The sequence below is a fragment of the Notolabrus celidotus genome, chromosome 6 (assembly GCF_009762535.1).
Source record: "Notolabrus celidotus isolate fNotCel1 chromosome 6, fNotCel1.pri, whole genome shotgun sequence".
Classification (NCBI taxonomy): Eukaryota; Metazoa; Chordata; class Actinopteri; order Labriformes; family Labridae; genus Notolabrus; species Notolabrus celidotus.
The window spans coordinates 15,227,902-15,250,791 of NC_048277.1; the positions used below are offsets into that span (position 1 = coordinate 15,227,902).

General features: G+C 40.2%; 1 protein-coding gene across 3 annotated transcripts in view; it reads right to left on the reverse strand.

Annotated features, from left to right (window-relative positions):
* The window catches only part of ldlrad3 (low density lipoprotein receptor class A domain containing 3), a 110,798-nt gene that overhangs the window by 52,458 nt on the left and 35,450 nt on the right, over positions 1-22,890 (reverse strand). For all 3 annotated transcript variants that reach the window (XM_034686609.1, XM_034686607.1, XM_034686608.1), the window contains exon 2: positions 9,435-9,581. In XM_034686609.1, coding sequence (XP_034542500.1) covers positions 9,435-9,581 — 147 coding nt within the window. The remainder of the gene's footprint in view (positions 1-9,434; positions 9,582-22,890) is intronic.

Consider the following 22,890-nt stretch of genomic DNA (forward strand, 5'->3'; position numbering starts at 1 on the left):
GCATTTCATATTCCTTTGAAGATTTCCAAGCAATCATTTTATCTTATTTGTGACTACTGACCAGACAAGGATAGGATTCCTTCCAAAAATGAGAGAAAAGAATGTGGGAGACAGAATCAGAGGCTGCACGTAAGACCCTAATCAATATTTCATCCCTGTTCCTTGGTATTAATTACACCAGCTTATGGATCACTCGACCATTAAGCACATGATATGTACCAGACTCAGACCCATTAAACCAGTCTCTGCTTTCCTAACTTTTCCTACCATCCATGCTCTGTAATTCTCACCATTCCATTTTCTTATTCCAATCTTTCTTTAAGTCGATAAACTCTCTCAATCCCACCTGCTTTTTCTTTCAAGATGTCCTCTGATAGTGTATACACCCAAGCAACTACACAAATACACTCAAAGATGACAGGACACCTAAAACAACAACACAAAAACAAGCATCTGTCAGCTGTATACGACTTTTCGTGTTCAGAGTCAGCGATTGGTCACTGTTCTTATCACGTAAAAACACACTCCTAATCTTAGCAACTTTGACCCCAACTCAAAGTGGGCTTGGTAAAGAATTGGCAGTGTGGATGCCTCGATATCTGGATCATAACCAATCAGCCTCAGGAGTCTTTTTGAGCCGTTTCACCCCTGATTTAAAGAGAACTGTGTTGCAGATAAGCATTTAGCAGCTCTTTTGAACTCACACCTTGGGGTTTTTTTTTTAGAGGTCAGGAAACCATAATAAAAGAAATGCACAAAATAAAGCGCTATTGATGTTGCTCCAGGCGTTGGCTGTGATATGTCTGCACAAAGCAATGATGTGATAATATTCGAGTAATCCAATGAACTGAATTTATTTAGCGACTGATTGTTTTGAAGGGCTAACAGGATCAATGAACAGTGCATCAGGTAATGAAAACTCTCGACAGTTCTAGCCCTTATTGTTATGGAGTATTAATAGACTTTTAAACGAACTGACAAAACATCAGCCTCCACTCTGTTATTCCTTCTGTGTCTCACACTGATTGAATAAAGCAGGGCACAAGTGAGAGCTGCAACTGGCCTACTGGAGAGGGGTTCAAACAAGGCTACTCCTCCTTTGAAAAACTGTGTTGTTTAAAGCCAGATGATGTAAGTTTTGCCGAACAGCTCCACGGTGGCCACAAGTTGGAGGATTATTTGTTAAAAAATTGTAGACGGCAGAGTGTGCAAAGTGCCTTGGCAGTTTGAAAATTCATCTTAAGTGAGCAAACATATTGCAGACTATGTCTGGTCACGCCAGAATAGATAAGGTTATTGAAAAGTGTTATGTATCGGGCAATAGTTTATTTTATGCTTTAAAAAAATAAGCATCTCATCAGAAATGTAAGATTGTGTTTGGTTTTCTTTCAAAAGTATTGCTATAAAGCCTGAGAGGGAAAATAAGAAGTAAAGTATGGGTTTAGTAGGAAATATGTAGAATCTCATCCATGTTTGGAGCCACATCAGATTTATGTTACATTTCTTAGTGGGACCTGACCCAAAGGTTGTTAACCATTGGAAGAAGGTGAGGTTCCACCAAAGAGTGACCTGTTGGTGATGGACATTTTTTTTCTTCCAGAAAATCTTTTTCCAATTGAAAGTTAAAACACAGCACACTGGTACTGTCATGCATATTTAACAATTGGCAATATGGTGACTGTTGAAACTACAGTTGGTGGATGATCTGCTGTTCATTTGCTGGTCTGTGGTTAATCTGCTTTGATATCTGTTAGCTAAGTCACTGGGAGTTCCAGTTACAATCATAGTCACTGTTTCACTTGCACAGAAGTTTGTTAATGTTAAAGTCTGAATACATTAGTTCTTCTACTCAAACAGGCCAAAGTCTCAGCACGCACTCACCAGTTTGTATGTCTTCATTTTATCTTTCTCCCAAATGCACTCTGTCACATCTTTCTTTCCCACTTCTTGCGTTAAAAGTCATGCCAACACACCCTTTCGGCCCCGCTAGTATCCTGCCTGTCCATGCCCTGCACGGACAAGGGCAAAGAGGCTAATCCTGGCTCTGAGGCCCAGTGCGCTCAGTCAGCTCCCTGCCTTCCCCTCCTCTGTCAGTATCTATTTCGTCTAACACCCTCGCAGGCTGTCTTCATGGACACTGGAGAGCAGGGTGGTTCTTTTGACCTCTTTGCGTGAGGAATTAGTCAGCAGCCTGTCTCTGAATCATCACAGGGAGACCCTCAGACCTGCCAACACGCACACTTCAAGCACAACCACAGAGTTGGAGCTCAATATTGGAGATACTGTAAAAACTAATGATCCGTCTCCATCTAAAATTTCGTGAGGGGCAAAGCAGAGGTTGCACTCCATAAAAAACTGGATTTGATTAAAACGATCTATAGGGGGGTCCTGCCCTGGTGCTGCATGACAGTAATATAATAAGCTGCATCTTTAATGCAATAAGACTCAAGCTGGAGATATTGCCTCTCTCCTCTTAGCCCAGACTGTTGTTTTCAGGCCAACAAAAAGTACTTACATGACTCAAGTTGACCCCCTGTGCTACAGGGGACATGGAAGGCAAACAAACAAGAGAGGAGCAGCAGGGTTTGGTTGGAGGGGAGAAGACTGTCTTTTTAAAGTGGGAAAACATTCTCTGACCATTCAAGAGAAAATCCCTGGCTTTTGGGGCAATGCAAGCTTGACTATTTTTTCAAAAGGTAAACAGGGAAAGGGCAGAAGAAAGCAGATTGAGACCAGGTTTGTATTATTCCCTTCAAAACTTCTTCCACCACTGAAAGCTCTTCAGTGAAATACAGTCGGGTACGAAAACGAGGGAAAAAGTTTATTTTTGATTCGAAGAATCCACTTTTAAGACATGAAAGTTTGCAAGAAAGTGTCACCCACAGTTCATGTGTGGGCGGTTCTATCTTGCCAAACCCTTTTGTTCAGCTTGGACTGATGCACCCCACTGAGTGAGCCACAGTCTTCGCTGGATATTTTTGCAACCTTCACCCTGATTCAAAAGAAAATTGATCTTTTCATGTCCAAACAAGTAATTTGCAAGTCCAAAATTGATTTGTTCTCCTCTGTGTTTCCCCTTTAGTTACGTGATTTCCAAAAACAAAAATTCTCATTAATGAGACACCGGGGAGATGTCACCACGAATGACCTTTACCTCAGGCTCTGCATAAGAATTCCTAGGATCAGAGATACTCACATCAGCACGAACTGCTGGCTAAACAGCACAGGCTTAGTAACTGCAGCTGTCCTTTTTGTGCAAATGCACAAGGTAAAAATAGAGACTAGTCCTGGAGCTAAGGATTTTATGTGGACACATACATATTTTAAACGCATAAAGTTGTTATCCATGTATGAATGCAAAGCATACCCTGTCTAGACCTAAAAGAGGCAGGGGGTTGCAAAAAAAGTGCTGTAATTATCAAGACTCATCCGGGCTAATTTCAGGCAACTGAGGGAAATTTTTATTTGCTTTTCATCTTGGTGGCCTCTGTGGACAAAGTGATACATCCTACTACTGAATTTTTCCTGCACATGTGTAGGTTCTATTCTGTATGGAGAAAAAAACAAAACTGCTCTATTTCACAATCAATCATCTTAACTTTGTCAGAACATGAAAAAAAGGCTCTTTCTGTTTCTGTTATGAGCCTCATCTGACACCAACCTCGTGGGAGCAGTATCAGGCTTTAAAAATAACTATAAAGAAATTGTCAGTCTTAATCCTAATGGTCTGACTTGCTGTTGCAGGTCATATTTAAGTGCCAGTTTTAATATATTCATTCCGTAAGCATCAAAAACTCCTAACAGGAGCTCTGATTAAGGGGAAAAGGTGGTCAAAAGTGTTAAAAAGAAAGCATCCACTCTGATGAAAAAGTATCTACATGTTTTGGGAAAACCTCCTGACTAAAGCCAACCCCTCATATTATAGACAGAAGGAAATTTAATATCCTGTGGTGGTCAAGATGGCTCCGTCTCCATTGTTATCACTTTGCAAAGCCCAGTGCACAGACACTATCAGACAGACAGTGTGATTTCATACTCGGTCATGTAATGAATAAAAACCTTTATTGACCCTGGAGGGATTTATTAAGTCACACAAGACGGTACTTAATACACATTAAACAAAGTCATTAAAAAGTACATTATTAGCACTGCAAAGTATCTTAGGGGAGGTATATAAAGTGCCAAGTTCAATAAAATGCAACGTGAAAAGCTCAAACTGTGTATCAGAGTTTGTTTAGCAACTGAATGTTGTGTTCCACAAAGGAGGAGACGCCTCTTATAGTCCGCATTCTGAGCATTCTGGACCTGCAACCTGAAGTTAAAAATGCATACTCAGACCAGAAGGGGTTCAGTGGGTCTGTTATGATTTTGTGAGCTAAATTCAATGTGAAGTTGTCTGAATACACACTTTAAACATCAGGGCACAGGTACAGAATCAACGTCTGCTGATCGGCCATGTGAGAAAGACCACATTTTTTTCCCAGCTAGCTTATTTAACAACCTCATCCAGCTTATTGCTGTTTTGTACAGACCATGCCCCCCTCCCAAAGCACTGGATACGGAGGGTCAGTAAACTCTCAATGAAGCTCTTAAAACAACCTCAATTCATAGTAACACACGTTTCCTTAAAACTAGACACTGTTGAGCCTTTGCAAATCTTGTATCTGCATTCCACATCTGTTTGTTATCAGTGATAGAGCCCAAATACGTCTACTCCTGTACAGTTTCAATAGCTGTGTCAATCATGATTAAAGTGGACTATTTTTCATCTTATCGTCATTTAAGAGACAACATCATCTGCATATCAAATAATTGTGCAGTAATCCTGATAGCTAACACAGTCATTGGTATACAGTGCAAAGGTGAGAGAACCTTGTGGTACCCCAGTGCTAATGGTGATAATTGTAGACTGTCTTCCATGGATGTTAACAAATTGTTGCCTCTCAGTAAGGAGTTTATATATCCATTTTATGAGGATACTGCCAAGTTTCAAAGCCGATAGATCTGCTTGTACAGTATTGCAGGCTGATGAGAAATCAGCAAAAAAGTATGCACATATAAGATGATGGTGTTTCCAAGTGTTTGGAAGCTTGGTAGAAAGATATAACGGTTGCACCCTCAACACTTCTCTTTTCTCTATCTGCAAATTTCATAATAACTGAAGTTTAGGCAACAGGTCTAAAATCATTTAATTACGGGGGACATGTCATCTTTTGGTAATATGTTCCATAACTTTGGGATCAATTGTGAGTTCGATGAAGCTTGAAAAAGTCTAGTGGACATTGGCCCTAACTGTGCATAACATTTTTCAAGTGTAATTTCTTCCAATCCATCAGAACCAATGGTTTTTCTTGTATTAATCTTGGAGAAGGAACACTGCACTTCTTCAGTCTACCCTGGGCTGTAATCAGTCTCATTCTGAAAAAATAAATAAATAAAATTAAAAATTAAAAAAATAAATAAGCTTAAATCATTGGCAAACTCTGCTGACTCTGCTCTATATGCAGAGTTAATCTGCTGAGTCTTCAGACCAACCACTGTTTTGGTTTCACGCCAAGCCTGCTTCCCTTTACTGTAGGTGAGTAGTTGCTTAGCTTTAGCTTTGTGCTCCCTTTGGTGTATTTGCATTTGTATATCTCTCTTAATTAGTTTCCCTGAATTAGCCCATTATTCATATTAAATGCTTGTTCCTTTTTTAATGAGGAACCTTTTAATATCAGCAGTTACCAAGGGTTTAGTGTTGGCATTTGTTTTTGTTTGTTTGGTGGGAATCACATTATCTACGCAGAAGTTTCTGGAAGATACCTCAGTGTGCTCATTTATAACTGTGCATTGAAACACTGCCCAGTGTGTACAATAGAAACAAACTTGTAAAGCATGAACACCCGTGAATCCCACACTTTCACAGATCTTCATTTGGATTTCTGTCTGTAAGATTGGGAGCAGAAAGATTGTGTTGTGGTCAGATTAATCTTTTGATGACTTCCTGGTTGACTTGTAACCAACTTTAATATCATTATAGCAAAGACCAAACATCTTTGGGCCTCTTGTATGGCATTTAAAATATTGCTGATATGGCAAGACTGATGTTAAAGAGCAGCCATTAAAGTCACCTAATATATTTTTTTGTTGCATCAGTGGAGATGTCTTATATATACTCTGGATATTGCTGGTGTATTGCATCTGCAGCTCACAAAACTCTGTCCTAATTCCCGTGGTAAACTCATGGGCTTGAGTGAAACTGATAGGAACTTGATATCAGTCGTATTTGTTGTGTGTGTCATGATAAAGTTCTTGGACTATTTTATGTTTATGTGTAGGCACACGCCCCTCCAATAGTCTATCCCGTAGCCTGTTGATCTCTGTTCATAAAGTCAGTATGATAGCAGTATGACTAAATAAGTAGCTTATAATTTTCTTAAGGGTCTGCGCTAAAAATAACTTTTAAAGTAGCTCAATGATAGAAGAACAAATAGCAACAAGTCAACAAACTTTCTTTCAATCACACAAATCAACCAACTCTCCTGTTGGGTTTAAATTAAATATAAATATATATATATATATATATATAGCTATGAGTGTTTGTGTGTGTGTGTGTTTTCTTAGAGAGAGTGCCTAATTATGATTCCACTTGCAAAGCACCCAGCACTGCAGTCTTAAAGTTTCCAGGCATTGTGTTCTCCTCTGATAACAGACTCACACACACACACAACTCCTGCAGTAGTCACCATAATGAGTCCTCTTCTCCTTCCCTTGTTCCTTTTGCCTCCCCTCCCTCCCTCTCTATGCCTGTCTGTCCGTCCATCCATCCCAACAGAGCCTCTAATGGAGCCGGAGGTTTGTCTGGGGATTTTTGAGAAGCAGTCGCCGGAGATATCGACTGACAACTAGCCATCTATTTGAGGATAATAAGGCCCATTTATGCCAGAGCGGATAATGTAGACGTCTACAACAAACGCAAATAGTCCTCTGACATGCTGAGAAGCAGGCTGAGAGTGATGCTGTGTGATAAGTTGCTTTTATCTTTGGTAGTACAGCATTTTGTGTCACAAAATGCTTGTTTTTACGTGTAAAGTAGAAGTAGTTGAGGTGGAGTTGACTGAAGATGTTACAACCTGACACAAGGGTTACTTCTTTAGAAAATCAGGAACATTTATCATATCTAATTGTGATTAAATTAGTCCTAATTCATCAGATAACTATTCCCAGGTCTGACAGTTGTTGACAGTTTAAGGGCACTGAGTAATGAGAATCTAGGGCACAGCACCCATCCATGCCAGTACTTTATTAATGAAACGCTTTCTTTAAGTTGGAGGGGTGTCACGAGTCAAGGCATACTCTGGAATAAAGCTTTTAAGTCTTGAAATGGTCCTGTATTAATATAGGGCTGTCAAAATTACACCTTATTTTAGATCACATCATCTTGGAAAAAATAAGGCATCAAATAATTGACATAGATCTTCACACTGTGATATTGTTCGTCATGGAACAGTTTTATAAGCATGATGAAAGAACACATGCTCAAGATTGAACTGTCTTTCAATATGTGTAATTACACTTATCCCCAAAACACACCATCTGTGATTGATTATTAAAAGAGCAATCTCCCTCACTCTCCAACCCCTCCCCCTTACCTTTCAGGAGGGTCTTCACCAGGGGTACTCAAATACAAATCTTAAAGGGCCACAAATAATTTTTTCAATGAGCCAAAGGTCCATTTAATGATGTCGGTCAGACCATATGCAATAATACTGTAATATTCAAAACAAAATGTTCCTTCAGTTCAAAATAACAACAAAAATATGAACTACAGTTGTGCTCAAAAGTTTACATACCCTGGCAGAATTGTGATTTCTTTTTGGCCATTTTTCAGAGGATATGAAAGATAAGAGAAAAACTTTTTTTTCACTCATGGTTAACCGTTGGGTGAAGCAAATTATTATCAAACAACTGTGTTTACTCTTTTAATATCATAATGACAACAGAAACTACCCAAGAAATCATACATTCTGCCAGGGTATGTAAACTTATGAGCACAATTGTAAATGTTGTGTGTTTTTGTGTCATAGATGTGTCAAGAGTCCTGCTTGCATCTTGATATGATGATTTCAGTGCATTTATTTTGTAGTTCTTACCTCTGAATTTTAAGGAAATGTCTCTTCAAAATTTCTATGCTTCGTCTTATCATGCCATTTCAAATTGGAAATCTTCATCACAGCTATAGTCTCCTGGAATAGTAAGCACATGGGTCTTGTGGTGGTTGGAGGGTGAGTGAATGAAAAAATTTCACTCCATTCTTCTATCAATCGCTGATTTTCACCCTCCACTTTTCTTTGAGCAGCAAAATTGCATTTTCTTGAATGCTAGGGTCCGACAGCTGGCAAAGTGCCGCCTATTGAGGGACTCTGGTCTACACACACGTTCTGAAGAGGAATACACATAAAGATTGTGGCGCTTCCCTTCCCTTTTAATATAAATAGACTCTGTTGTTTTAGGAGCTTTTAAAAATGTTCCATGTCCAACCCTGTCTTTTATGGTTGTGTCAAAACGTCAACACCAGACCTCTTTGTGGCATGCCATGGGACCCAACTTTTTCAAGTGCAGTGAGACAGTTCCCTTAGCTGACAACAAGCGGGAAGCGCGAGAAAAAGTGACTGCTGGCGGAAAGAAAAAAAAGCGAGAGGTGACAGAGTGGAGAACAAATCATTTTTGCAGACGGGAGAAGTAATCTTTGACGAAAGGGGTTTTACTTTTCTAATTAAAAACAAGCCCCTTTGAAGCGAATTACAAGCCAACAGACAGAAATCATCAGATGAGATAAAGAAGGGGGATGTAGAGAGGAATAAAAATGGGAGTGCGAGACAGTTAGAGAGATAAATATTTCGTGTGATGGGAGTTTCTGTTCAGTGTGGCGGGGCCGCACAGTCAATCTTCATCTGCAATCCCAACTCCGTGCGGCACTCCGGCTGAGGCGGGAGGAAGAGGAGGAGGAGGAGCAGCAGACCAGAAAGATCAAAGCCGACTGAAAGTGAGGATCAAAACTGAACTATTACTGTAGCCTTACAGTAGAATTATGCATGTGCTACCATTACTCCACACAGTAGTAATCGGTCTTTGCTTTGATGGTATTAGGTTCTGCCCTGGTGCTAAACTGGGGCCGAGGGTCTGGCAGGGGGGAGGACGACTGCGCGCTGTAGGGGGGGACACAGAAGTGAGGATTGAGGAGGGAAGTTAATTTAAGTTGGCAGAGAATTAGGTTTAAATGGCCCTTTTGGCTCTATGGCGAGGGAAGGGAGAAGGAATAAAACTGCAATGCTGGATGGCGAGATGAGTTGGGAAGACATGACGTGACTCTAAATTGGCTTCATTGCTTTGAGGCAAAACCCAGACTGGAGAAAAAAGAGATTTGATAATGGAATCTTAACTGGACTTACGACAGCCTTTCTCGTCGCTCTTGTCAAAGCAGTCGGGCAATCCGTCACACTGCCACCCACCTGGGACACACTTCCCATCTCCGCACATGAAATTTCCAGGGATGTTGCACTCGGTGGTGAAGTTATTCCCTGGGAGCAGCTGGCTCTCTGAATAAAAAAATTGAGAGAAGGAAACAGGAGGAGAAGGTGAGAGGAGGGTGGAAAGAAAGAGAAAATGCTTTTTTACAATAAAGAAATCAAACAGGTGGGAGGGATATTGCTTTCCTGGGATATTCAACATCAAAGTGGTATAATGTCCGTTCCTTAAAGATGGGAAATATTACAGGTAGTGGCTCTATCTTAAAGCACAGCAGGTTGGATGGAGTGAGCAGTGTTGTGGATGTAAGCCCCAGGTAGTAACACAATCGAGCAGATAACGAGGCAAGAAACCTAAAACATTTACATTCAAACAAGGCACCTAGTTAATCTGTGGCCAAAACGAAACACATTCAAAAGAATAACCTGGACTTCTTTGGAGCAGTTTGAGTTGACCCAGTATGTCTGCAGTATAATGGGCTGGAATGTGAAGCATGGCCTTTTGGTTAAGGTGTGACACTATGTGGTGAGCAGAGAAGCTCGTAAACAAAACTATAGAGCGGTAATGAGGAGTTTTGTGCAGGCCAAGGAACACTTTAATGCTGCAGAGCTCAGACTGGGCTCATCACACTTCATCACATCCGAAGGCAGGAGGTGCGAATGCTGCCAAGAAGTGGACCTTTAAGTGACCAAACTATGTCCACAACTAGAACCAAATCCAAAATGCCAAATTATGAGTCCCTCTAAAAATATTTCAGTTTTTTACTTCTTTATTTCTTTCCTTCTTAAAAAATAATAACCCTCTATAATTGAGTTACAGCTAAGTCACTGCTTTAAAGCTATCAAGAGCATGCAAAGAATGGAAATTAGCCAGCACCAGTCGCACTTTGCTAGCAGCACTAAGAGCGAGGATCGCTAGCTGTCACACAGCTTTCTTAGCAATAAAAGGAAAGCTATAAAAAACAAGGGGTGTTATGAAGAAGAGACAACATTCTTTATACTTTTGATGCCTGCAGCTAGGTGTTGTGCACTGAATGCACTTTGATTCTTCTCTTAAAAGAGACTTGCATGATTCATTTAGAGGGGTCCTCTTGGCAGGACTTACAGCAAGTCACTAAAATATTCATTACAGTTCTGAAAGTTGATAATCATTGATGTATAATTTATTCACAGGGGAAATATAACTTTTAATTTCATATTTAACTCACATATGTGACCATGTTTTATATAAACACACTTTAAGACAAAGTTCATGCTGTGTTTCACATGGCTGAAGATTATGAACATGTTTGATTAGGCTATGAGGGGATGGTGATGGTGATGGTTTCCTTTCTGAGCGGTAGCCAGTAACTGTGACATCACCCATTTCTTTCTGAGGAGGCATTGTCATACCAGATTTTAAAGATGTTTCATTTTGCTGTGGAAATGGACATCGTTTTACAAACGGTAGATTAATTAACCAAATAGACACTCCAGGAACTGCAGCTTTTTTTTTTGCATATCCCCATTTTTTAACACCAGAGTTTTCCACTTAGATAGACACTTGATTCATATATTATTTTAACATTTTGGAATCAAAAAAGCATATTTAGAACAAGAAACAAAAGCCAGAATTAATAAAATCATGTGCAAGTCATCACGAGTGGCTTAACAGTGAAAGCTGGAGTAGGATATTTGGAGAACAGCATGAGTGAGCTAGATTCTAAAATTATACAACAGAAAAGAGTCCAGCCCCTTCATCCAAAAGGCTTGTCAACAATAATTACCAAAAATGAAACCACTGAAAAAGATATTTCTTATTATCCGCTATAATCTACTCAGCTTTTATCACTTTTTACTGAAGTCATTAAGGAGGAACATTTAAGTCAAGGTCTGTTTGTAGTTTTGGTCTGAGCCCCTTTGTATCAAAAGTCTACGATCAAGCATTCCTGTGATGCCTTCACAGGTGGTTAAATGGAAAAGCCATATATATTTTTCATAGCGATGCAAACTACTTGCAGCATACTCTTGTTCTATTAATACAGAAGATCTTCACTTCTTTCAAAATTAAAAACAAACCAGATTAATTAATTCACTTTGTGCAGAAAATGCAGCGTTTGATTCTCCATTTCCAGAACACATTCTGGACATGGCAGCATTTATTACAGAGGGATCGAGTGTACAGAGATACAAATGGAAAGATTTGACCTTTGAGTGCTTTTGAATTCATAACCAGAGCTCCCAGCTCCTACAAAGTTAGTTGATATTCATTTAGTAGATGAAGTCAGTTCCCAAAGCCCGTCTGAGTGACTGACACACAGAACTCATCTGTCCTTACATCATCCCCCCTCCTGCTACCTTTCTACAGCAGCAGGTGTTGAAACCATGTATAGATCCTGTCTTCACCGAGATGGCACGATTCGTATGATCCCCGTGGGGATGATGCAAACCTTTCTTTTGTCTCTCGCAACACAGAAAAGGGGAAGTGAAGGGTAAAGAGGGAAGGCTTGGGAAATCTATGAGGATCTGGAGTCCTTCAAGTTGTCATTTCACTAGCCTGTGGGAGGAGCTGACAAACTAACAGTGACAAATTACATTAATTACAAATGTTTTACATAAACTTATTTTCAAATTTTAAACAAAGAGGCTCTTTGTGCAGGATTCTGAATTTCTATGTGATTTTATATTTGTACGATAAAACCAATCCTCACGGCTCGGCAGACATCATTTCTAGTAGACACCACTTCACCGTTGTGAGTCCCTTGGTTAGCAACCATCCAGGTGTGTTTCATAACTGTCAAATATCAATTCTGTGTTGTCTATCTAAGAATACACCATCTCTTTCAAACATTCTTCACGGCCTCTTCCCCTCCCATCCTTGTTTGTACAGCTCTTTTTTTATGACGAGTGGAGCTGTTCAAACAAGCAAACTTTGAGAGAAAAACAGAGAGAGAAAGAGAGAGACGGAGAGGGGAACAACAACGACACAGTAACATTAGAAGATGAAGTAAACAAAGACTCTTTTTTACAAGCTGTCGGAGGCAAAGAGGCTTAGAGAGTAAAAATACTATATTTTCACATCTGAATTAAAGGAACGTACTTTTACTGCTTTTCCTGAAGATGGACTGAAAACGTGCAGAATTAATTCTTACTACAACAATAAATAAATATGTTTACAAAAACTAAATTGGTCATCTTTTTGAGATTAGTAACATATTGTCAGGATGAGGCACATACAAAGGTTGAGTATAGCTGCCCTCCTGTTTTTCACCTCTATCTGACTTGTTCTTTATCATCAAGATAAACAACAAGTTCGTCCCAGGGCTCGCGCCCTGCTCCACAGGACGCGTGTTTGGGGCGTAGAGCTGAGCAGGCAGGATCCGCTGGCTTGAGTATAGAGAGAACTACATACAAATAACAGGTTACAGAGTCTTTCTGTGTTTGAATTACTGCTCATTTGGAAAGTATTCCATTACTTTTGTGCTTTTAATCATCACTGAGTATGCTGCATAGCTATAAAGTTTCTACTTTGCAGGTTTAGATGAGTTTAATATGAATAATTCTGCTCTATTTTGTTGTCCTGTTACCTTCTGACAGTTATCATCTTAAAGTCCTGTTGTAGTCGACCTGGATCACAGATATGTGACTGTATCTTACATCCACAATCGACGAGTATTTCTGATATAAAAGATCTTTAAGCGGTTGGGAGTCCGTATATGATGTGTCATTTTCAGATTGGCGGATGTTGCATGCGATCCTCGTGCCTGACCTCCTGTCCGGGTCGTTTCATTCTGTGCAGATTGACGCGTGCTGGGCAGGGGCTCCGTCAAAAATAGACTCAACTCGCATCTTTAGCGGAGCGGTGTGGGGCCACTCTCCTGAGTCTGAGCTGAGACGCACTGCGGCCCACCCTGTGCAGCGCTCCCTGTATAGCCACGCACGTCGCAGCCGTAACGCAACGCAAAGCAACGCAAAGCAACGCAAAGCAACGCAAAGCAACGCAAAGCAACGCAACGCAAAGCAACGCAACGCAAAGCAACGCAACGCAAAGCAACGCAACGCAAAGCAACGCAACGCAAAGCAACGCAACGCAAAGCAACGCAACGCAAAGCAACGCAACGCAAAGCAACGCAACGCAAAGCAACGCAACGCATCCTGTGGATTTTGGGGGTCAGTGATTAAAAAAACTAGAGTTGCACTGAGCAACCAGCTAGTGAATCTACTGATTCTCATCCTGCTATGCTGTGACTGCCTGTTCCTTTTAAATATATTTGAACCTCTCTGCCGTTTTCTGCAGCCTCTCAAGATTTACATACACAAGCTGAAAGTTTCATGCAAAGGATGCAGGGACTCAAACACTTGTGTGACATGCAAACACACCCACCACCCACTACTGACATGTCAGCAGTGCAGACTTGAGGTGTTCATTAGAGGACAAACAAAGGCTGGTTCATGGCTGTTCCTATTGCCTGTAATCAAAGGGGATGGAATCGTGTAGGATTGAGTCTTAATAAAGGTTATTGAAATCTTTTTAGATTATGAACTTGATTTTGTTTTATCTCAAAAGATGTTTGATTCATTTTTTGGTTGTATATTACAAGTGTAAAGACACCTAAAAAAAACCCATTAAAGCATAAAAACATAATTATAACTTATTCTGACAGTGTACTCTGACAACATATTCCTCATTAGGTTTGAAACTGTGACAGGTTGCACTTTCATAATACACCAGATTGCAGGATATCAAGAGAGGAATGATCATGGTACCCGGTGCAGTTTTGACATTTTTGACTGTTAAATAAAATGTTTTATTATGAACCTAAAATGTACTTTTCATTAAAGAATCGTCCAAAGAAATTGCAATCCAAGCATAGGCGGTGCTTTCTGACTAAGCATGTGATATGAAATTGTTTGCAGTTCACTTCCAATCCTGTATGAACGTATGACTTGTATAATATATGTTAAGCCTGGCTCTGAACACTAGATGAATCCTAACCCTAGAAACTCACCAAGTTCATCTTGGCAGCAGCTCAGCTCCCAGCCCCCTTCTTAAAGGTGACATATCACGCTTTTTTCATCAATATATATTGGTCTAAGAGGTCCCCAAAACATGTCTTTAAAGTTTATGCTCAAAAAAACACTTTGAAATCAGATTTTGGCATGCCTGAAAAGCCCTCTTCTTCAGTCCTCCTCAGAACACTCTGTTTTCTCTCTGACCACGTCCCCTCAGGAAGTGGATGTGCCTCGGCTGTCCAGCACGTTGATCTAATGTTTACATGTTGGCTGAATATACACGGCTGCTCAGAGATCACGTTACTTCAACCCTCTGAATCTGATCCAGAATCTGATCCTGACGGAGAGGCGCCTGCAGCAGGACCTTTCTGAAGGATTGGTCACAGATTTAGTGTTTCTTGTTGTTTTATTTATCAGTATGTCGACGTGTGTCTTGGTACACAGCTACGAACATGTAACTATGTGGCTATGCTAACTAGCGCTAGCACTTAACCATGATAAATAAAAATCATCCACTAGATCTTCAAATCTGCAGACGTGGGGAGTAAAACCGACCTCTACCAGAAAGGCAGCAGGACCTTTCTGAAGGATTGGTCACAGATTTTGTGTTTCTTGTTGTTTTATTTGTCAGTATGTCGACGTGTGTCTTGCTACACAGCTACAGCTACGACATGTAACTATGTGGCTATGCTAACTAGCGCTAGCACTTATCCATGATAAATACAAATCATCCACTAGATCTTCAAATCTGCAGACGTGGGGAGTAAAAACGACCTTTGTGTTAATTAAGACAACCTACAACTATCATGCCTCCCTCCTAAGCTCCTTGTTAGCACAAATTTGTGCAGGTAATGAAAAACGGAGAAGGAGTTGAGTTGTATTTTATACAGTCTATGGGCTGAACAAGCTCCGAGCTCTGACTCCGTGACAGACCGGATATTGTTGTGACGTAACAAAAACACGGAAGTCTGAAACGGCTCGTTTCAGCACACATTTACAGAAAGGTGTAGAAATCAAAACAGGGGCAGAATGGATTTTTTTCATTCTTGGGGGGTTTGTAGACATGCCAGGGAAACATATTTCAGGTAGAGAACCATTCAAAATTCGATTTTGCATGATATGTCACCTTTAAGTCCTGTGTCCACCAGAGTATCAGAAAAGTTGTGGTTTTTAACATGACGCTGTTTTGTTTTGTTTTCCCAGTAATGAAATGTTTTCTGGGTATCGCCACTGCAGTGATGTTGCCAGGTGCATCCTGCATCTCTGATGCATTAAAATCTGAAAGGAAGCAGTAAGCTCACCACCCAATATTTTAGCCACCGGCAAAGCAGGGGTTTGGCAACTTGGGTTCAAGCCCCCAGTGTTTTCCCAAAAGCCACGAAACTTCAGATTGTTATTTAAGTTAAAACTCTGAGTCATCCCACATTACTAATTTCTTTAAGGCTAGTGAATGTGGATGCAGTAGAGAGCCAGCGAAGTATAAACTCTGGTATCTTATTGATCATTTCTATGTCCACAGTCTTGTACACTCCTGAATAAAGTAAAACGTCAGGGTCCCCTCGGCACAGAGAGCAAGTGTGAACTGCAGCCACATGAACTTATTTCAAAAAGCCTGCGGTTCAAGAGGCATCAGGTTAATTGGAGAGCTGCTTTGAGAGAATAGAGAGACATAAAGAGGGAGAGAGTATAGAGAAAGAAAGGACTCTGTGTAGTGTGTGTGTAAGTGTGTGAGAGATTGCCAAAAAGAATGAACAATGAAGGTTGACTGACAGCTCATCTTTTCCCATGAGTGTCTAACACGGCCAATAGCAAACATAGGCACTTCTTGCAGCCAGGGGGTGAGTTGGCAGCTCTGACACGTCTTATTTCTCTGCCCTTGTTGTTCTATCAATACAGTAATAAGCCAGAGAACTTATGGCAGCCTACCATTGAAGTAGCACACATGCCTGCCTCATTACAACTGTAAGGGTAGCCATACAGCTCATTACATGCAGCTCTATGTGCTTGTTAACAATAGAAAAAGTCACAACAGTTCTCTGTGAGCACTGCAATGCCTCCAAGGTGACCTGGAGAATTTCTAATGGACGTGGCAGTGTCCATGCATACTTCCTCACTCGCTCACACCATATGGTTTTAATGTTGTGGATAGCTCGGGGCAAATGCACAGCTCCACAACACTGCTGTGTACAACTGTGGTCACCCAGTGGGTGTGTGAGGAGGGACTGGAGGAGATAAGGGAGGGATGGTGCGGGATGGCTGTGTATCTTGCTCGGGGAAGTGTAGACCAATTACTCAGGGTAAATATTGACTATACTATCCTTGGCTTCGCACACACTTCCAACCCTTTCCCACCATCCACCACTCCTATGCCACTTGGGGCCCTATTAAACTGTTAAATCATAAAGGGTAAAATCTTTCCGGTACGATGAATACTAGATACTTTTTAATTAGCATTTACATTTTCAGTTTGTGCAACTTCCAGGAAGTTTCAGGGGTTCATTCGGGGTGAGATCCATCCCATCCTCCCTCTGTTTAAGCTGAGCTGCTGTTTTGCCGGTCCTGTATACAGTGTGAACTCCCCTTACCTCAATCATAATTTGAAACAAAAATGAACTCCCAGCTTAAACACAAGTTTAATTTCCCAGTGGTTTTGAGTAATACTCAAATCAAATCTGGACTTTTTTTTTGGAGGGGGGGGGGGGTCTACAGGGAAAGGCATCCCTAATGCAATCTTTCCCTGTCTCATGTAGAGTCATGCAAAGGGGGTAGTGGATGCAAGATGAGAAGGACTGCTGGGCTGTATAAGAATTTCAGTATACATATATCTACACACAGAAAAAAAAAATCGGACATGCTTTGAGAGACGACAGAAATTGATGTTGTTTCAGCTGCCTTGTTCATAGTTCTTAATCATAAGTTGATATCAAGAATTATCAAAATCTAAAAGTTTTACAGCTGAACTTTAGATTTTTCCTATTTTACCAAAAGTCCATTCCTATGAGCAATGGAGCTTTTTCTGTCACACTTTTTTAAGATGCATGCTCGGTGATGCTTATCACAGTAGTCACTGTTAGCGGTGTTAGGGCAAACATGGATTGCATCACATGTTTCACAGGAAAGCAACTTGACCTTCAAGATGTTGACATAGATGTCATCATTAACATTCAACCTTGAGCTGCAGATGGTAAACATCAGACCAATCACATCAACTGAACGATTCAGGGAAATCAAACAGTGAGATAGGATTTCAGTATGGCATCATTGTATGCTATTGTTATGCAGATTGCTCAATATTTCTCTCTCACTGCAGGAATGAGCTACAAGTAAAAAGTCATATTATTTGAACAGAGGACAACAACACTGTCTATCATTAAAGTTGTTGATATACTCGGGCTGCCTCTTTGAATCTTGTCCTCCTGGAGCCACAAAATTAACCAGCCTTCTGTCTACCGCCAGCCTGCATCCATGTAAACGCAGCTACCGACTACTTACAGTGTATGGAGCACCTTTAGCTGTCCTGTAAATTTTATGGCACACACTGTATCTGAGTGTTTACAAGTTTATTACATTATTGTAAAATTGTCTCACCCTTGATATGCTAGAACACGATTTCACCTTGACTTCAAATGCTGATCTTTTCCTGCTTCAGTGAATGGATGTTCCTATCTTCATTCATTTCATGAAAACACAATAGGTAAAAATTTAGAGACTCTGTAGCCTAAAGCCTTTAATGACTGTGGTAAGGTTTACATTTTAACATGGTGGTTGACTCAAATGACTTGCTTTTGGAGGCAGTGTCAAGGGGATTTTCAGAGAATTGCAGTTTTTGGCAATTACATCTCAATTTTAGTATTAAACCTCTGTGTGGCCCTTTGTTTGTTTTTCCTGTATTTTTCCTCACACAACAAAACAAGGGTGACCCGACGCATTCCTGCCTCTAATTTAAAATAGTCACGATGCTCAACAGTTGGTGGAGATGATGCTCAAAGAGAGGTGATATGTGACTGCAGAGAGAAGAAGACTACAAACTATCAAATCAAACAGTCCAATTTTTGAAATATTAAAACATTTTTTAGAAAAAACTTGATGTGAACATGTTCATCATGTGAATAACGCCAAGTATAAAACATAACTATGCTGCTCAAAAGAAGATTCCTCTGGGCATCTTAAATGAAACAAGCATTTCTAGGTGTAGGCAAGGGGGAAAAAAATCAACTTGTCCCGTATTTAAATGAAACCATGAAATTAAAATGTTGATGAATGGGAAGAGTCTGGTTCTTGATGTGGAAGTATCTCCCGAGCATACGATTTTTACATATTTTAAGAAGATTAGTTTTTGCATAATTGGAATAGGAACCATCCGAGAAACACAAGCTCACGATGTCTTAAAAGGGTTGTCAATTATTCAATATCTTTGACCAAACATCAAGTCAATGCATACATGGCATGCTTCCAACCGTCATTCCAAGATTTTCCTTGTGTGCACTTCATACATAATGATTCAACAAATGGCAGCCTGGAGACTTCAACACAGCCTGAGTTATTCTCTCAGAAGACACAAGGCAGCCAATAGTCCAGCCTCCCACATGTGCCTTTGTCTCCCAGGTCTTATGAATATTTTAATACCAAATGTCAGCACGCCATCCCAACACAGGGTAGCTAATTTGGTAATAAAATCTATATCAGTCTCAACAGCGGCTATTGAAAATGTAATAAACCTGAAAGAATATAGATGGCCTCCCCTGTGAGACTCTTCTTGTTATATCAGGACTTTGGGATGTGTTATCGGAGAGGATTGTAACTCAGGGAAAGAGAAAAGTACTATACGGTTCTTGAATGTTTCCATTGGGATAACATGTGGAAGACTGTTGACTCTCCAAGGGACAACCAAGATAAAGATATATGGATGACGCAGAACAACACTGGAGGGGAGGGGATATTGAGACGTAGCTGGATGAGGAAAACATTGAAGGAGTATAGAAGAAAAAAGGTGGAGGAGGTAATAAAACAGAAACAAAGAGGTGGACAGTAACATGATTTTCTGTCCTCAGATTCCAAGTAATGGCCGCCCTAAGCAAGTTCTATTCCCCGTGCTGTGCGCATGAAAGGTCAGCAATATAAATCTATATCTGAGATGACTATTGGCTTGGCTGTTACTGCTTTAACCCTATCTTACTCAGCAGGTTCAGGTATCTGACCTGAATCGATTAGCCCCAGGTGAAAAGTTCAACCTCAGATTAAAGCAGCACCAGAGAATTGATCGGGGTGCCTTTGTGGGTGTAGCTAGAGCAAAAGCAGAAACACAAAGGCTAAAGGAAACGTATTACTCATAGAGTTTTCATTTTTGTTTTCTGTGGCAGACCACACTTTGCACAACAATCTAAACTGAAATATGTGAAATTATGTAGGAAGCAGAAAAAGAACAAAGGAAGTCAGCCTCCATTACAGTCTCATCATGTCAATACAAACCTGCAAAGCAAGGTCTGCTTGTGTTGGAGGTAGAAGGAGCGTCGAATCAATAGGGCCGAGCTCAGAATAAAAACTAGCTTTCAGGTTCAATGAGTTAAACTTATTTTTCAATTACACACAACTCTTAATGGGCTGGCTATACAAGCAGACTCTGATGCGTAGCAGCAGCAGGGGGGATGGAGGTGATTTGCTTGTTCAGTTCATTGTGTGTGTGTGTGTGTGTGTGGTGGAGAGAGAGACAGAAAAACAACTTCCAAGTGAGAGAAAAAGACTCTCCACCCAGTTCCCTCGGTTCAGTGAAGCGTCCAGTATAAATAAGCACAAGTGTAAAGAACCTGGTCTGCTTCAATTAAAGACCACCTACAGACAGAGAGACAGACATACAGGCAGGCAGGGCGGGAACATAGAGCAACAGAGCAAGCAAGGCCTTGCTAATGGGGAGAGATGGAGAAAGGGGCAATCATGCATGGGAAAAAAAGACAGTCAAGGCTACAATGATATGAACTGGCTATATTTAGGCCCTCGCTTCTTGCAGCCGTTGTGTAGTCATTTTCAGAGTTTAACACTCACATGGAAGCTGTGAAAGCTTTGTGGTTACATTAAAAGTGTGCTGTCAGCTCCTGACAGTTATCCTTGTGACAAAGCTAAATGCTAAATCATAGATTCAATCGCAAAACTCAGCTCCAAAGTGAGAAGAAAGCAGCTCTTCAGAGAGATTGAGGAAAAAAGAGGATTATCATGATCCCAAAAAAAGTCTCATCAACAATTGCATGAAATGCTCCTTCATTTGAATCAATAACCAAATCCCCATATAATCCACAATATTGTTCTAATACTGGATGAAGGAAATGCAAAACAAAAGCAGATTAAGAATGCAATTAAGCTTCTTTTTTTAAAGTGAAAAATCAAAAGTAATTAGGCTGATCCCTGGAGGGCGGGTTAAAATTGCTTTAACCAAAGATTGAAAGGCCCCTGTGTATGCAGGTTGGCTATACTGTGAAATACATCAATTGCATCACGTTTGTACTTTCACATGCTGCTATTTTGGACTCTGTGGGGCTAAGGCTATGCACACTCATTCATATTACTTAGTGGTGATCTATCTACATGGTAACATTCTTATCTGAAAAAAATATTTGAGATATGAGGTCATGATAGCCTCATATCTCAAACATGTGAAATGCTGCATTAATGTAATAAATTCACGTGTTCAAAGCCTTTGTTCAAGGGTATCAGAGCAGAAATGTAATCTGTGGTGCTTTATTGGGGTGATTCAGAAAATCGTGTAAATGATTATAGCAATCTAAAGAGGTGAGACGTTGATTTTATGTTGTTATGTGGAGGCCCTGAGAGTGAAGTGGCATAAAGATAAATCAGGTGTTCATTTTCTAAGTGAATGAGATCCGGTCTTTTCTGTTTTCATGACATGAGATGTGAAGAAAAAAGTCTTTGGTTGAATATTTTTTAAATGTTCCTAATCTTTTCATAAGTTAAACAAAGAGGGGTAAATAAACTGAAAAAACAAGACATTTTTTTCAAATAACTTTTTTAAAACTGTTCAAACGGCTAAAAAACAGAATTAGTGGCTGTATTTTTAAGTGTACGTTGCTGTAATACTACTTTTAGCCACAAGGAGCAGAAGTGTACCACTACATGATGTTCTTAAGATGAGCATGGGAGTTTTCTTTCACTTGATTTTCACTAGACATGTATTTTGGAAAAAATTAAAGACATGCCAGAAGTGTCATGTATAGGGGAAAACAGGGTTGGTTGTCACACTTTTTACTGTTTTGATGATTTCTCATCATCGAAACATCTTTCAATAGTCATTCCTAAATTAAATTGGAGCTTAAGGTGTTGGCTTGAAATGTGTATCCCTCTCATTGTCCAACTCATTGTAACAAAGAGGCAATTAACTATCATAGACACTCTGACACATTGTGACAACCAACGGAGATGGATGTCACACACTATGGGGTTGGTTGTCACAATGGTATTTCAATGGGAAAATCTATTAAAAAAGGCAAGAAGGCAGAACTAAATTTGAAAGTTTAATTGCACTGACAAGTGATAGGCCTACATAACTTAATGCAATTTAACATAAAATGAGCGAGGAACATAGGGGAAACACATCTTTAGGCCAGCCTATATAACAACATAAAGAACAAAACAAATAGGTCGAACAATAACGGCCAACTCAACTAGGAGTTACATGTGACAACCAACCTCAAAGAGAATGTGACGACCAACCTCAACTGGATTTTTTTGCTAGCATCAAGGCTAACAACCATCTAACAACTATTTAGCTAGCTAATAAAATCTAAACTATAGCTTTCCCCTCACACTTGTACGGGTAACCTTCTGTTATAAACCCATCGTTGAAAAGCCTAGAAGAAAAATACTGAGGAGCTGAATATTTACAATTTGACATGAAATACACAAAACGTCCTCTCACCTCAAGTTCAGCTGTCTTACTCCAGAGAAGACTATGTAGGTGAGCTCTGATCCTAATTCTGGAAATGTCCATACCCCAATTTGAGAGACAGCGCCCTCTGGTGGCGAGATATAACGAGTGTGCCAACCAACCTGTGTGACAACCAACCCCGTTCTCCCCTACCTTTTTAACTTTGTATGTGGCCCTTGTATCTGCGGTAGACAGGGTGTAAAAAATAAAACTCATACAGAAGAAACTGTGACTTTTTTGTTGTATTCCCAATACAGGGTTGTGGTTCCATCCATTGTAAATTTGTACAACAAAATAGAGGGATGAAAATGAAGAAACTTGCAAAGCTTAACCAGGCAATACAATTTTTGATCTGCTCACAAGCCGCTCATTTTTCTCGCTTGCTTCTTAGTGCTCTTGTATATGGTTCATTGTCCCAAACAAACATCCATTAAAATGCAGATAGAGTCTCATTTG